We start from the raw sequence: 17,568 nt of genomic DNA, 5'->3' as shown, positions 1-17,568 counted from the left end.
CGAAGTCATATGCATTCAGATCATGTGTACATACCATCAATGCTTATTATAGTTGGAAAATTATTGTTCATTTGTTTTTGAAATGGATTCATAATAATTAAACAAATCATTATTTTTGATAGTAGCATGTTCCTAATCTTGATTAAAAAAAAATAAAACGGGATTTTCGTCTATACACTCACATGCTTTCACCCACAAATCTACTGAGAATGCATATTTTAATTTCCATCCTTGATTTCAATTCCAAAACTAACTATAATATTACTTATATCTTAAGATGTAAGTAGGTCATGTCTTTTAAGATATGGTCTGATTTTTTTCCATTTGCTTCTACAGATTGTGTCGTTGCTTTTGGGATAGTATCGTCGAAACGCAGGTTCTGAAGTATCATTCGGCACGGATAGTTTCTTACAGTCTGTTAAATTATTAGTCATAAGTAAATGGCGGTCAATCTGATCAATCATTGAATCATCAAATTTTTACAATCAGCATTTCCTAACCGGGCAAGTATGTATTTATTAAAAAAAAAACTAATAAAGAAACATAAACAAAACACATTCAAATGGAGACCTGGTAGTATGTATTATTGGGTGTCCCCGTCAGGTGCAGGTTCAGCTCCCTCCTCCTCCTTGTCGCTTTCCGGGGTTGGTTGTGGAGGAAGATACCCCTCCTGATGAAGAGGAAGATCGACGAAGGAAGACGGCGAAGAAGCAGGCACCACTCTTTGGGGGCGCGCTGCCCGGGCACGGGCACTGGAGCCTCAACGACCCCTAGTTGTACCCTCTACGCCTTCTCTTTCACTTGTTGCCAAGACGGCCTCCAAGGCTCTTCTAAGCTCGTCAGGGTCAACCCCACCACGCCTAGTCAAGTGTTGACTGGGGGCAGTCTTCGAGCCTCAGTCGGTGTCGCAGTCGGTGCAGCAGTAGCAGTCGGTGCCGGAGTCGGTGCCTCACTCGGAGGTGTATGATCACTCGTATTGTTATTATCACCCATATTATTTTTTTTTATAACTACAACTCTTATTAGTTGAAAGACAACTTTATAAATACAACTTTTACCACAATTTATTGAAAATACAACTTTTATTCATCAATTATTGCTTTTGGCTTGTGTTCAATTCAAATTCAAATGTAATTGTAAACAAATGTTTAAAATTACGCCCACTCAGCGTTGCCTGCCAACCTAAAATTTCTGAAATCGATAAAAATCTATTATTAAAAAAAATAGGCGGCAAATTGAAAAAAAAAATGTGATTTATTTAATAAATAAGATACAGAACAGATATAATTAAGTTACAAAAAAGTTAAAATAATTGTACATTCTAATTTAGGGCTATATAAGTGCATTTTAGTATTGACTTCTTGAATGTTTTCTAAAGCAGTACGCCCATTTTAAAAAATTATGAGCAGGAGTATTTTCGAACTATTGTCCACAAATTTTAACGCATTGATCACCACACATATATTCTATAGCATTTTTCATTGCTGAAAGAAAATGTTCTTCAGATGTATGATGCAAAGTTTTTAATATTTTACATTTGGAATCTCTCTGTTCTTTAATAGCTATCTTATTCAAATTACTTTGCCAAGCCCTGTCTACGTGCCATGAGCAAAATAAATGTTCATCTTTAAGACCAATCACTATAATACAAGCATTGAAAACTGTTTTACACATATCTGACATAAATATTTCACATGGAATTGCACCTGTAATTAAAACAAAGATATTTAAGATTTCAACTATTTTGTATGTTAAATAAAAATATATTTATATGATTTTCTGTTAAATATTAAACATTTGGTGTTAATTTTTTTGTCTTGTAAAAACAATTTTACTAAGATAAAGCTATGGAGAAACTGTAATAATCGAGCATCCTACATATAATTTAATACACAGTTTTCAATACACTTTTAACTGCTTGCTTGATGTACGAGAAAAATATACATTCAATCATTTTCTTTTCTGTTGGAAAACATTTCAGCTACAGGAAACCCATGATGAACTTTATCAATTACTATTAATGTAGTTAGTTCGAAGTCATATGCATTCAGATCATGTGTACATACCATCAATGCTTATTATAGTTGGAAAATTATTGCTCATTTGTTTTTGAAATGGATTCATAATAATTAAACAAATCATTATTTTTGATAGTAGCATGTTCCTAATCTTGATTAAAAAAAATAAAACGGGATTTTCGTCTATACATTCACATGCTTTCACCCACAAATCTACTGAGAATGCATATTTTAATTTCCATCCTTGATTTCAATTCCAAAACTAACTATAATATTACTTATATCTTAAGATGTAAGTAGGTCAAGTCTTTTAAGATATGGTCTGATTTTTTTCCATTTGCTTCTACAGATTGTGTCGTTGCTTTTGGGATAGTATCGTCGAAACGCAGGTTCTGAAGTATCATTCGGCACGGATAGTTTCTTACAGTCTGTTAAATTATTAGTCATAAGTAAATGGCGGTCAATCTGATCAATCATTGAATCATCAAATTTTTACAATCAGCATTTCCTAACCGGGCATGTATGTATTTATTAAAAAAAAACTAATAAAGAAACATAAACAAAACACATTCAAATGGAGACCTGGTAGTATGTATTATTGGGTGTCCCCGTCAGGTGCAGGTTCAGCTCCCTCCTCCTCCTCGTCGCTTTCCGGTGTCGGCTGTGGAGGAAGATACCCCTCCTGATGAAGAGGAAGATCGACGAAGGAAGACGGCGAAGAAGCAGGCACCACTCTTTGGGGGCGCGCTGCCCGGGCACGGGTACTGGAGCCTCAACGACCCCTAGTTGTACCCTCTACGCCTTCTCTTTCACTTGTTGCCAAGACGGCCTCCAAGGCTCTTCTAAGCTCGTCAGGGTCAACCCCACCACGCCTAGTCAAGTGTTGACTGGGGGCAGTCTTCGAGCCTCAGTCGGTGTCGCAGTCGGTGCAGCAGTAGCAGTCGGTGCCGGAGTCGGTGCCTCACTCGGAGGTGTATGATCACTCGTATTGTTATTATCACCCATATTATTTTTTTTTATAAATACAACTCTTATTAGTTGAAAGACAACTTTATAAATACAACTTTTACCACAATTTATTGAAAATACAACTTTTATTCATCAATTATTGCTTTTGGCTTGTGTTCAATTCAAATTCAAATGTAATTGTAAACAAATGTTTAAAACTACGCCCACTCAGCGTTGCCTGCCAACCTAAAATTTCTGAAATCGATAAAAATCGATTATTAAAAAAAAATAGGCGGCAAATTGAAAAAAAATGTGATTTATTTAATAAAAAAGATACAGAACAGATATAATTAAGTTACAAAAAAGTTAAAATAATTGTACATTCTAATTTAGGGCTATATAAGTGCATTTTAGTATTGACTTCTTGAATGTTTTCGAAAGCAGTACGCCCATTTTAAAAAAATTATGAGCAGGAGTATTTTCGAACTATTGTCCAAAAATTTTAACGCATTGATCACCACACATCAGTGGCGTAACCAGGATTTTCTTTTGGGGGGGGCCTCTCAGTTACTTTAGAAATATACCTATACCCATCTATAAATATAAATATGAAGGTTATACTATTTTCATAGATTATTATCCAAATTCAATCAAACGCAAACCTGAACCATACTTAATAGCGAAAAATATTTGAAAGTAATATCGTATAATAATAAATTTATGTATGAGGGCATTTAAATTTATATGAACTAAATTTGTAGGCCATGAAAAATTAAAAGAGTAGTGAACATTAGCTTTTAATTAAATAACGTATAAAAGAAGAGTATAATACTTATTGCTTACTGTTTACTTTTATCACGAAAGACTTAATCTTCTGGTTGTTGAACTGTTGAACTCGTTGATGACATCCTCTATATTTACTGGTATATCTCGGTGGACGGTTAGTAGTGTTAACATTGTTAATCTTTCTTCCCCAGTAGAATTCCGGAGGTAGTTTTTCAGCCTCTTCAACGTTGAAAATGATCGTTCTACTGAACTTGTTGTAACTGGGATTACGGCGAGAATGGTTAATAAAATTTTAATATTAGGAAACATGTCCCAGTCCATGTTTCTAAGGGTATCTAGCGCACTTTTGGGTAACTTATCTGCTGCAAATGTCTGCCAGTGAGTTTTCCATAGATTGTACTCCGCTTCCAGAATGAAATTGTTTGAACTCCGCAGATCATCTTTGTAAAACTCTAATGCAGGTCTTAGGTCCTCATATTGTTTTTTGACAGAGTTAGCGGGCACAAAATTATCAAGCCCTCTTAATATATCCTTGTGACTTAAAAATCTGTCTTTTAGGGATGTCATTATTTCATCTATGTAAGGAATGTATACCGTACGACGATAAAACTCTTCTGGAGTTCGTGATTCGATATTTGACCGAAATCTTTGTGTTCCAACTATCCTCGGAACCATCACAGGAATTTCTAATTTGTTTGCTAATTCTTGAGCCATGTTGAAAACTTTTGAAAACTCGTCATCTGTCCTCATGTTAGAAAAAGTTTTTTCCGTCAAGCTGATTTTTTCTAACGCTGCACCTAACTCAAGAGTTTCCTTTTGTAAATATTTGGATGTAGTTAATGTTACAGATAACATTTTTGACATTATAGTCAACGTTATTATAAATTTGAATTTACATAAGCTTGTATGTAGACTAGCAGCTTCGATAGCTGCATCATTTTTATGGTTTTCGATGACAACCTCCAGTGCAGAAATAATGCATTCAAAGCATTCAGCTAAAACAATAACTGCGTCATGCCTTTCCACCCATCTAGTTTCGCAATATCTATGGAGACCACTATTGGCTTTCCCTCTTTCTTCTAACACATCTCTTAGAATCTTAGCTCGCTTTGCTGAAGCTCGAAAAAAAGTGCTAATTTGAGATATTTTGGCGAAACAATTTCGGATGCATGGTGTTTTTGCAGCATCGCTTAAACACAAGTTTAGGCAATGTGATGAACAATGTGTATACACTGCTTTAGGAAAATCTCGTCTTATGATCGACTGAACACCGTTGAATGCCCCTCGCATCGCTGATGCTCCATCATAACCTTGACCACGAACATTTTCCATTCGAAGTCCTAGCCGTATGATTTGTGATTGTAATGCAAAAGCAAGACCAGCTCCGGTTACGTCATCTACTGGAACAAATGTAATAAAGTCTTCTCTCAGATCAATGCACTCAAAATCAACGTAACGAACACAAAGTGAGAATTGTTCTACACGACTTATGTCAGTTGTTTCATCACCTAGCACTGTAAAGAAGGTACATTTTTTTACTCTCGTCAAGATGGCGCTTTCTATCTGTTTCCCCATAAGAGTTATTAACTCATTTTGCACTTTGGGACTGAAATATGATGCATTTCCTGGAGCATGCTGTATGTGTTCAGCTAATATATTGTCACCATGATTAGCTCGGTAGCGTAACAAAGCTCTAAAATTCCCATCATTTATATTAGGTTCTTCAAGTGACAGACGACCTGAATCGCGATGGCCTCGCAATGGTATCTCTTGTCGCCCACACAATACTATGGTTTCGATAATTGACCTTAAAATGTTTCGGTTTCTTTCTATTTCAGTTTTATTTTTTTTCTGCAATTGTTGAATTATATTTTGCTGTTGTCCATCAAAAACTTTTAAAAATTCATCCTTTGCTATGCTTGAGTGTTGATGGTATTTTGTCCTAGAATGCTTCTGAAAAACTTCAATGGCGTCTTTCCATTTACGGAAAGCTTTTTTTACTAAGTTTTCCGGAGACTCATGATATCCACTACCAACTGCTGATGGACAAAATACTACACATAATTTACAAAATGCACCTTTCAGCTTATCAGAGTAGGCCAACCAAGGAAATCTCTGCAGCCATTTAACTTGGAAAGTGCGTTTCTTTGACCCAATAATTTCAATACAGAACTTGTGGGAAGGCAAACGTTCCCATACTCTTCGTAATAAAGTTATCTTATCTGCATCACTTATGTTTGATACTCCAACAAAATGCCCAATATCATTTTTTGCAAATACCAATCCTTCAACTTCGACTTGAGTCTTTAAACATCCTTGGAAACTGGAACAGCTGGTGGTAGTGGCCTGAGAAGTAGATGGATTGGAAAAATCATTTGAACATGTTGCAACCTGAAATCAAACAAGAAACAAGTATAAAAAAATTGGAAAACTATCAACAATCAACAGGCCACAAAAGTATAAAAATTTGAATCCAAAATAATTATTAATATTTGAGTATCTACTTACGTTTATCGATCTAGATTCCCCCTCACTCTCAATATCCAGACGAGGTTTCTTTATAATAAATTTGTCCATTTTAAAAAAATAAAAACTGAGCAAATTGTAAATAGTTTATAACTTTTAGAAATAAAACGTTACTACAATGTCTTTGTGGACTCGTGTCGCGTCAAGAATACTGAATGAAATTTCTTATCTTTTCAACTAACGAGAAGCACATGTGGAAGTGGAAATACTACAATATCGCCAGAAAACTAAATCCGCAGTCCGCACACCGCACCACTGAAATACTGAAAACAGGACGTCCCGTCGGAGCAACGGTTATTAAGCGAATGAATCTGTGGCTGTGGCTAGAAAATAAATCTAGATAGGGCGCTCCTGTTCCGCTCAAGGTCGCTGACCGTCGGCTAGATGAGATGCGTTAGAGAGTTACCCTGAGACAAACCCAAGATTTTAAAATAACTGTAATTTTATGATCTTGTTGCGGTGGGCAGTTGGCTTCTAAGAAGATTAACTATATCTGAGAGAGAGAATGTTTTTTTTCGTTTCTGTATTTTATATCGTGGTGAAAAATAGAATTGGTAATTTCTATGAAGCGCTTGGGGGGGGGGCCGGCCCCTCTGGGCCCCATCCCTGGATACGCCGTTGCCACACATATATTCTATAGCATTTTTCATTGCTGAAAGAAAATGTTCTTCAGATGTATGATGCAAAGTTTTTAATATTTTACATTTGGAATCTCTCTGTTCTTTAATAGCTATCTTATTCAAATTACTTTGCCAAGCCCTGTCTACGTGCCATGAGCAAAATAAATGTTCATCTTTAAGACCAATCACTATAATACAAGCATTGAAAACTGTTTTACACATATCTGACATAAATATTTCACATGGAATTGCACCTGTAATTAAAACAAAGATATTTAAGATTTCAACTATTTTGTATGTTAAATAAAAATATATTTATATGATTTTCTGTTAAATATTAAACATTTGGTGTTAATTTTTTTGTCTTGTAAAAACAATTTTACTAAGATAAAGCTATGGAGAAACTGTAATAATCGAGCATCCTACATATAATTTAATACACAGTTTTCAATACACTTTCAAACTGCTTGCTTGATGTACGAGAAAAATATACATTCAATCATTTTCTTTTCTGTTGGAAAACATTTCAGCTACAGGAAACCCATGATGAACTTTATCAGTTACTATTAATGTAGTTAGTTCGAAGTCATATGCATTCAGATCATGTGTACATACCATCAATGCTTATTATAGTTGGAAAATTATTGTTCATTTGTTTTTGAAATGGATTCATAATAATTAAACAAATCATTATTTTTGATAGTAGCATGTTCCTAATCTTGATTAAAAAAAAATAAAACGGGATTTTCGTCTATAGATTCACATGCTTTCACCCACAAATCTACTGAGAATGCATATTTTAATTTCCATCCTTGATTTCAATTCCAAAACTAACTATAATATTACTTATATCTTAAGATGTAAGTAGGTCAAGTCTTTTAAGATATGGTCTGATTTTTTTCCATTTGCTTCTACAGATTGTGTCGTTGCTTTTGGGATAGTATCGTCGAAACGCAGGTTCTGAAGTATCATTCGGCACGGATAGTTTCTTACAGTCTGTTAAATTATTAGTCATAAGTAAATGGCGGTCAATCTGATCAATCATTGAATCATCAAATTTTTACAATCAGCATTTCCTAACCAGGCAAGTATGTATTTATTAAAAAAAAACTAATAAAGAAACATAAACAAAACACATTCAAATGGAGACCTGGTAGTATGTATTATTGGGTGTCCCCGTCAGGTGCAGGTTCAGCTCCCTCCTCCTCCTCGTCGCTTTCCGGGGTCGGTTGTGGAGGAAGATGCCCCTCCTGATGAAGAGGAAGATCGACGAAGGAAGACGGCGAAGAAGCAGGCACCACTCTTTGGGGGCGCGCTGCCCGGGCACGGGCACTGGAGCCTCAACGACCCCTAGTTGTACCCTCTACGCCTTCTCTTTCACTTGTTGCCAAGACGGCCTCCAAGGCTCTTCTAAGCTCGTCAGGGTCAACCCCACCACGCCTAGTCAAGTGTTGACTGGGGGCAGTCTTCGAGCCTCAGTCGGTGTCGCAGTCGGTGCAGCAGTAGCAGTCGGTGCCGGAGTCGGTGCCTCACTCGGAGGTGTATGATCACTCGTATTGTTATTATCACCCATATTATTTTTTTTTATAAATACAACTCTTATTAGTTGAAAGACAACTTTATAAATACAACTTTTACCACAATTTATTGAAAATACAACTTTTATTCATCAATTATTGCTTTTGGCTTGTGTTCAATTCAAATTCAAATGTAATTGTAAACAAATGTTTAAAATTACGCCCACTCAGCGTTGCCTGCCAACCTAAAATTTCTGAAATCGATAAAAATCGATTATTAAAAAAAATAGGCGGCAAATTGAAAAAAAAATGTGATTTATTTAATAAAAAAGATACAGAACAGATATAATTAAGTTACAAAAAAGTTAAAATAATTGTACATTCTAATTTAGGGCTATATAAGTGCATTTTAGTATTGACTTCTTGAATGTTTTCTAAAGCAGTACGCCCATTTTAAAAAATTATGAGCAGGAGTATTTTCGAACTATTGTCCAAAAATTTTAACGCATTGATCACCACACATATATTCTATAGCATTTTTCATTGCTGAAAGAAAATGTTCTTCAGATGTATGATGCAAAGTTTTTAATATTTTACATTTGGAATCTCTCTGTTCTTTAATAGCTATCTTATTCAAATTACTTTGCCAAGCCCTGTCTACGTGCCATGAGCAAAATAAATGTTCATCTTTAAGACCAATCACTATAATACAAGCATTGAAAACTGTTTTACACATATCTGACATAAATATTTCACATGGAATTGCACCTGTAATTAAAACAAAGATATTTAAGATTTCAACTATTTTGTATGCTAAATAAAAATATATTTATATGATTTTCTGTTAAATATTAAACATTTGGTGTTAATTTTTTTGTCTTGTAAAAACAATTTTACTAAGATAAAGCTGTGGAGAAACTGTAATAATCGAGCATCCTACATATAATTTAATACACAGTTTTCAATACACTTTCAAACTGCTTGCTTGATGTACGAGAAAAATATACATTCAATCATTTTCTTTTCTGTTGGAAAACATTTCAGCTACAGGAAACCCATGATGAACTTTATCAGTTACTATTAATGTAGTTAGTTCGAAGTCACATGCATTCAGATCATGTGTACATACCATCAATGCTTATTATAGTTGGAAAATTATTGTTCATTTGTTTTTGAAATGGATTCATAATAATTAAACAAATCATTATTTTTGATAGTAGCATGTTCCTAATCTTGATTAAAAAAAAAATAAAACGGGCTTTTCGTCTATAGATTCACATGCTTTCACCCACAAATCTACTGAGAATGCATATTTTAATTTCCATCCTTGATTTCAATTCCAAAACTAACTATAATATTACTTATATCTTAAGATGTAAGTAGGTCAAGTCTTTTAAGATATGGTCTGATTTTTTTCCATTTGCTTCTACAGATTGTGTCGTTGCTTTTGGGATAGTATCGTCGAAACGCAGGTTCTGAAGTATCATTCGGCACGGATAGTTTCTTACAGTCTGTTAAATTATTAGTCATAAGTAAATGGCGGTCAATCTGATCAATCATTGAATCATCAAATTTTTACAATCAGCATTTCCTAACCAGGCAAGTATGTATTTATTAAAAAAAAAACTAATAAAGAAACATAAACAAAACACATTCAAATGGAGACCTGGTAGTATGTATTATTGGGTGTCCCCGTCAGGTGCAGGTTCAGCTCCCTCCTCCTCCTCGTCGCTTTCCGGGGTCGGTTGTGGAGGAAGATGCCCCTCCTGATGAAGAGGAAGATCGACGAAGGAAGACGGCGAAGAAGCAGGCACCACTCTTTGGGGGCGCGCTGCCCGGGCACGGGCACTGGAGCCTCAACGACCCCTAGTTGTACCCTCTACGCCTTCTCTTTCACTTGTTGCCAAGACGGCCTCCAAGGCTCTTCTAAGCTCGTCAGGGTCAACCCCACCACGCCTAGTCAAGTGTTGACTGGGGGCAGTCTTCGAGCCTCAGTCGGTGTCGCAGTCGGTGCAGCAGTAGCAGTCGGTGCCGGAGTCGGTGCCTCACTCGGAGGTGTATGATCACTCGTATTGTTATTATCACCCATATTATTTTTTTTTATAAATACAACTCTTATTAGTTGAAAGACAACTTTATAAATACAACTTTTACCACAATTTATTGAAAATACAACTTTTATTCATCAATTATTGCTTTTGGCTTGTGTTCAATTCAAATTCAAATGTAATTGTAAACAAATGTTTAAAATTACGCCCACTCAGCGTTGCCTGCCAACCTAAAATTTCTAAAATCGATAAAAATCGATTATTAAAAAAAATAGGCGGCAAATTGAAAAAAAAATGTGATTTATTTAATAAAAAAGATACAGAACAGATATAATTAAGTTACAAAAAAGTTAAAATAATTGTACATTCTAATTTAGGGCTATATAAGTGCATTTTAGTATTGACTTGTTGAATGTTTTCTAAAGCAGTACGCCCATTTTAAAAAATTATGAGCAGGAGTATTTTCGAACTATTGTCCAAAAATTTTAACGCATTGATCACCACACATATATTCTATAGCATTTTTCATTGCTGAAAGAAAATGTTCTTCAGATGTATGATGCAAAGTTTTTAATATTTTACATTTGGAATCTCTCTGTTCTTTAATAGCTATCTTATTCAAATTACTTTGCCAAGCCCTGTCTACGTGCCATGAGCAAAATAAATGTTCATCTTTAAGACCAATCACTATAATACAAGCATTGAAAACTGTTTTACACATATCTGACATAAATATTTCACATGGAATTGCACCTGTAATTAAAACAAAGATATTTAAGATTTCAACTATTTTGTATGTTAAATAAAAATATATTTATATGATTTTCTGTTAAATATTAAACATTTGGTGTTAATTTTTTTGTCTTGTAAAAACAATTTTACTAAGATAAAGCTGTGGAGAAACTGTAATAATCGAGCATCCTACATATAATTTAATACACAGTTTTCAATACACTTTCAAACTGCTTGCTTGATGTACGAGAAAAATATACATTCAATCATTTTCTTTTCTGTTGGAAAACATTTCAGCTACAGGAAACCCATGATGAACTTTATCAATTACTATTAATGTAGTTAGTTCGAAGTCATATGCATTCAGATCATGTGTACATACCATCAATGCTTATTATAGTTCGAAAATTATTGTTCATTTGTTTTTGAAATGGATTCATAATAATTAAACAAATCATTATTTTTGATAGTAGCATGTTCCTAATCTTGATTAAAAAAAAATAAAACGGGATTTTCGTCTATACATTCACATGCTTTCACCCACAAATCTACTGAGAATGCATATTTTAATTTCCATCCTTGATTTCAATTCCAAAACTAACTATAATATTACTTATATCTTATGATGTAAGTAGGTCAAGTCTTTTAAGATATGGTCTGATTTTTTTCCATTTGCTTCTACAGATTGTGTCGTTGCTTTTGGGATAGTATCGTCGAAACGCAGGTTCTGAAGTATCATCCGGCACGGATAGTTTCTTACAGTCTGTTAAATTATTAGTCATAAGTAAATGGCGGTCAATCTGATCAATCATTGAATCATCAAATTTTTACAATCAGCATTTCCTAACCAGGCAAGTATGTATTTATTAAAAAAAAAACTAATAAAGAAACATAAACAAAACACATTCAAATGGAGACCTGGTAGTATGTATTATTGGGTGTCCCCGTCAGGTGCAGGTTCAGCTCCCTCCTCCTCCTCGTCGCTTTCCGGGGTCGGTTGTGGAGGAAGATACCCCTCCTGATGAAGAGGAAGATCGACGAAGGAAGACGGCGAAGAAGCAGGCACCACTCTTTGGGGGCGCGCTGCCCGGGCACGGGTACTGGAGCCTCAACGACCCCTAGTTGTACCCTCTACGCCTTCTCTTTCACTTGTTGCCAAGACGGCCTCCAAGGCTCTTCTAAGCTCGTCAGGGTCAACCCCACCACGCCTAGTCAAGTGTTGACTGAGGGCAGTCTTCGAGCCTCAGTCGGTGTCGCAGTAGCAGTCGGTGCCGGAGTCGGTGCCTCACTCGGAGGTGTATGATCACTCGTATTGTTATTATCACCCATATTATTTTTTTTTATAAATACAACTCTTATTAGTTGATAGACAACTTTATAAATACAACTTTTACCACAATTTATTGAAAATACAACTTTTATTCATCAATTATTGCTTTTGGCTTGTGTTCAATTCAAATTCAAATGTAATTGTAAACAAATGTTTAAAATTACGCCCACTCAGCGTTGCCTGCCAACCTAAAATTTCTGAAATCGATAAAAATCGATTATTAAAAAAATAGGCGGCAAATTGAAAAAAAAATGTGATTTATTTAATAAAAAAGATACAGAACAGATATAATTAAGTTACAAAAAAGTTAAAATAATTGTACATTCTAATTTAGGGCTATATAAGTGCATTTTAGTATTGACTTCTTGAATGTTTTCTAAAGCAGTACGCCCATTTTAAAAAAATATGAGCAGGAGTATTTTCGAACTATTGTCCAAAAATTTTAACGCATTGATCACCACACATAGATTCTATAGCATTTTTCATTGCTGAAAGAAAATGTTCTTCAGATGTATGATGCAAAGTTTTTAATATTTTACATTTGGAATCTCTCTGTTCTTTAATAGCTATCTTATTCAAATTACTTTGCCAAGCCCTGTCTACGTGCCATGAGCAAAATAAATGTTCATCTTTAAGACCAATCACCATAATACAAGCATTGAAAACTGTTTTACACTTATCTGACATAAATATTTCACATGGAATTGCACCTGTAATTAAAACAAAGATATTTAAGATTTCAACTATTTTGTATGTTAAATACAAATATATTTATATGATTTTCTGTTAAATATTAAACATTTGGTGTTAATTTTTTTGTCTTGTAAAAACAATTTTACTAAGATAAAGCTATGGAGAAACTGTAATAATCGAGCATCCTACATATAATTTAATACACAGCTTTCAATACACTTTCAAACTGCTTGCTTGATGTACGAGAAAAATATACATTCAATCATTTTCTTTTCTGTTGGAAAACATTTCAGCTACAGGAAACCCATGATGAACTTTATCAATTACTATTAATGTAGTTAGTTCGAAGTCATATGAATTCAGATCATGTGTACATACCATCAATGCTTATTATAGTTGGAAAATTATTGTTCATTTGTTTTTGAAATGGATTCATAATAATTAAACAAATCATTATTTTTGATAGAGCATGTTCCTAATCTTGATTAAAAAAAAATAAAACTGGATTTTCGTCTATACATTCACATGCTTTCACCCACAAATGTACTGAGAATGCATATTTTAATTTACATCCTTGATTTCAATTCCAAAACTAACTATAATATTACTTATATCTTAAGATGTAAGTAGGTCAAGTCTTTTAAGATATGGTCTGATTTTTTTCCATTGGCTTCTACAGATTGTGTCGTTGCTTTTGGGATAGTATCGTCGAAACGCAGGTTCTGAAGTATCATTCGGCACGGATAGTTTCTTACAGTCTGTTAAATTATTAGTCATAAGTAAATGGCGGTCAATCTGATCAATCATTGAATCATCAAATTTTTACAATCAGCATTTCCTAACCGGGCATGTATGTATTTATTAAAAAAAAAACTAATAAAGAAACATAAACAAAACACATTGAAATGGAGACCTGGTAGTATGTATTATTGGGTGTCCCCGTCAGGTGCAGGTTCAGCTCCCTCCTCCTCCTCGTCGCTTTCCGGGGTCGGCTGTGGAGGAAGATACCCCTCCTGATGAAGAGGAAGATCGACGAAGGAAGACGGCGAAGAAGCAGGCACCACTCTTTGGGGGCGCGCTGCCCGGGCACGGGCACTGGAGCCTCAACGACCCCTAGTTGTACCCTCTACGCCTTCTCTTTCACTTGTTGCCAAGACGGCCTCCAAGGCTCTTCTAAGCTCGTCAGGGTCAACCCCACCACGCCTAGTCAAGTGTTGACTGGGGGCAGTCTTCGAGCCTCAGTCGGTGTCGCAGTCGGTGCAGCAGTAGCAGTCGGTGCCGGAGTCGGTGCCTCACTCGGAGGTGTATGATCACTCGTATTGTTATTATCACCCATATTATTTTTTTTATAAATACAACTCTTATTAGTTGAAAGACAACTTTATAAATACAACTTTTACCACAATTTATTGAAAATACAACTTTTATTCATCAATTATTGCTTTTGGCTTGTGTTCAATTCAAATTCAAATGTAATTGTAAACAAATGTTTAAAATTACGCCCACTCAGCGTTGCCTGCCAACCTAAAATTTCTGAAATCGATAAAAATCGATTATTAAAAAAAATAGGCGATTGAAAAAAAATGTGATTTATTTAATAAAAAAGATACAGAACAGATATAATTAAGTTACAAAACAGTTAAAATAATTGTACATTCTAATTTAGGGCTATATAAGTGCATTTTAGTATTGACTTCTTGAATGTTTTCTAAAGCAGTACGCCCATTTTAAAAAATTATGAGCAGGAGTATTTTCGAACTATTGTCCAAAAATTTTAACGCATTGATCACCTCACATATATTCTATAGCATTTTTCATTGCTGAAAGAAAATGTTCTTTTGATGCAAGTGATGCAAATGATGCAAAGTTTTTAATATTTTACATTTGGAATCTCTCTGTTCTTTAATAGCTATCTTATTCAAATTACTTTGCCAAGCCCTGTCTACGTGCCATGAGCAAAATAAATGTTCATCTTTAAGACCAATCATCATAATACAAGCATTGAAAACTGTTTTACACGTATCTGACATAAATATTTCACATGGAATTGCACCTGTAATTAAAACAAAGATATTTAAGATTTCAACTATTTTGTATGTTAAATAAAAATATGTTTATATGATTTTCTGTTAAATATTAAACATTTGGTGTTAATTTTTTTGTCTTGTAAAAACAATTTTACTAAGATAAAGCTATGGAGAAACTGTAATAATCGAGCATCCTTTAATACACAGTTTTCAATACACTTTCAAACTGCTTGCTTGATGTACGAGAAAAATATACATTCAATCATTTTCTTTTCTGTTGGAAAACATTTCAGCTACAGGAAACCCATGATGAACTTTATCAATTACTATTAATGTAGTTAGTTCGAAGTCATATGCATTCAGATCATGTGTACATACCATCAATGCTTATTATAGTTGGAAAATTATTGTTCATTTGTTTCTGAAATGGATTCATAATAATTAAACAAATCATTATTTTTGATAGTAGCATGTTCCTAATCTTGATTAAAAAAAATAAAACGGGATTTTCGTCTATACATTCACATGCTTTCACCCACAAATGTACTGAGAATGCATATTTTAATTTACATCCTTGATTTCAATTCCAAAACTAACTATAATATTACTTATATCTTAAGATGTAAGTAGGTCAAGTCTTTTAAGATATGGTCTGATTTTTTTCCATTTGCTTCTACAGATTGTGTCGTTGCTTTTGGGATAGTATCGTCGAAACGCAGGTTCTGAAGTATCATTCGGCACGGATAGTTTCTTACAGTCTGTTAAATTATTAGTCATAAGTAAATGGCGGTCAATCTGATCAATCATTGAATCATCAAATTTTTACAATCAGCATTTCCTAACCGGGCATGTATGTATTTATTAAAAAAAAACTAATAAAGAAACATAAACAAAACACATTCAAATGGAGACCTGGTAGTATGTATTATTGGGTGTCCCCGTCAGGTGCAGGTTCAGCTCCCTCCTCCTCCTCGTCGCTTTCCGGGGTCGGCTGTGGAGGAAGATACCCCTCCTGATGAAGAGGAAGATACCCCTCCTGATGAAGAGGAAGATCGACGAAGGAAGACGGCGAAGAAGCAGGCACCACTCTCTGGGGCGCGCTGCCCGGGCACGGGCACTGGAGCCTCAACGACCCCTAGTTGTACCCTCTACGCCTTCTCTTTCACTTGTTGCCAAGACGGCCTCCAAGGCTCTTCTAAGCTCGTCAGGGTCAACCCCACCACGCCTAGTGAAGTGTTGACTGGGGGCAGTCTTCGAGCCTCAGTCGGTGTCGCAGTAGCAGTCGGTGCCGGAGTCGGTGCCTCACTCGGAGGTGTAGGATCACTCGTATTGTTATTATCACCCATATTATTTTTTTTTATAAATACAACTCTTATTAGTTGAAAGACAACTTTATAAATACAACTTTTACCACAATTTATTGAAAATACAACTTTTATTCATCATTTATTGCTTTTGGCTTGTGTTCAATTCAAGTTCAAATGTAATTGTAAACAAATGTTTCAAATTACGCCCACTCAGCGTTGCGTGCCAACCTAAAATTTCTGAAATCGATAAAAATCGATTATTAAAAAAAAATAGGCGGCAAATTGAAAAAAAAAATGTGATTTATTTAATAAAAAAGATACAGAACAGATATAATTAAGTTACAAAAAAGTTAAAATAATTGTACATTCTAATTTAGGGCTATATAAGTGCATTTTAGTATTGACTTCTTGAATGTTTTCGAAAGCAGTACGCCCATTTTAAAAAATTATGAGCAGGAGTATTTTCGAACTATTGTCCAAAAATTTTAACGCATTGATCACCACACATATATTCTATAGCATTTTTCATTGCTGAAAGAAAATGTTCTTCAGATGTATGATGCAAAGTTTTTAATATTTTACATTTGGAATCTCTCTGTTCTTTAATAGCTATCTTATTCAAATTACTTTGCCAAACCCTGTCTACGTGCCATGAGCAAAATAAATGTTCATCTTTAAGACCAATCACTATAATACAAGCATTGAAAACTGTTTTACACATATCTGACATAAATATTTCACATGGAATTGCACCTGTAATTAAAACAAAGATATTTAAGATTTCAACTATTTTGTATGTTAAATAAAAATATATTTATATGATTTTCTGTTAAATATTAAACATTTGGTGTTAATTTTTTTGTCTTGTAAAAACAATTTTACTAAGATAAAGCTGTGGAGAAACTGTAATAATCGAGCATCCTACATATAATTTAATACACAGTTTTCAATACACTTTCAAACTGCTTGCTTGATGTACGAGAAAAATATACATTCAATCATTTTCTTTTCTGTTG

General features: G+C 34.5%; 1 protein-coding gene across 1 annotated transcript; it reads right to left on the bottom strand.

Moving 5' to 3' along the window:
• Positions 1-3,821: 3,821 nt before the first annotated feature.
• Positions 3,822-6,329, bottom strand: LOC126891354 (52 kDa repressor of the inhibitor of the protein kinase-like). Its single transcript, XM_050660531.1, has 3 exons — positions 6,261-6,329; positions 5,738-6,143; positions 3,822-4,864 (listed from the first exon to the last, which is right to left on the bottom strand). The coding sequence occupies exons 1-3, from the start codon at positions 6,327-6,329 to the stop codon at positions 3,822-3,824; spliced, it is 1,518 nt and encodes a 505-aa protein (XP_050516488.1).
• Between the last annotated feature and the right edge of the window lie 11,239 nt (positions 6,330-17,568).

The sequence above is a fragment of the Diabrotica virgifera genome, chromosome 9 (assembly GCF_917563875.1).
Source record: "Diabrotica virgifera virgifera chromosome 9, PGI_DIABVI_V3a".
Lineage (NCBI taxonomy): Eukaryota > Metazoa > Arthropoda > Insecta > Coleoptera > Chrysomelidae > Diabrotica > Diabrotica virgifera.
Note: the sequence above shows the minus strand (reverse complement) of the source record. Positions and strands in the feature narration are given on the sequence as shown.

Bases quoted from the DNA above. Each gene is read 5' to 3' on its own strand.
- LOC126891354 (XM_050660531.1), bottom strand. From the start codon at position 6,329: ATGGACAAATTTATTATAAAGAAACCTCGTCTGGATATTGAGAGTGAG. The intron at 6,144-6,260 runs GTAAGTAGATAC...GTTTGATTTCAG, and splicing joins GGGAATCTAGATCGATAAAC to GTTGCAACATGTTCAAATGA. The intron at 4,865-5,737 runs GTAAATGGAAAG...TTCGAGCTTCAG, and splicing joins CTTAGTAAAAAAAGCTTTCC to CAAAGCGAGCTAAGATTCTA.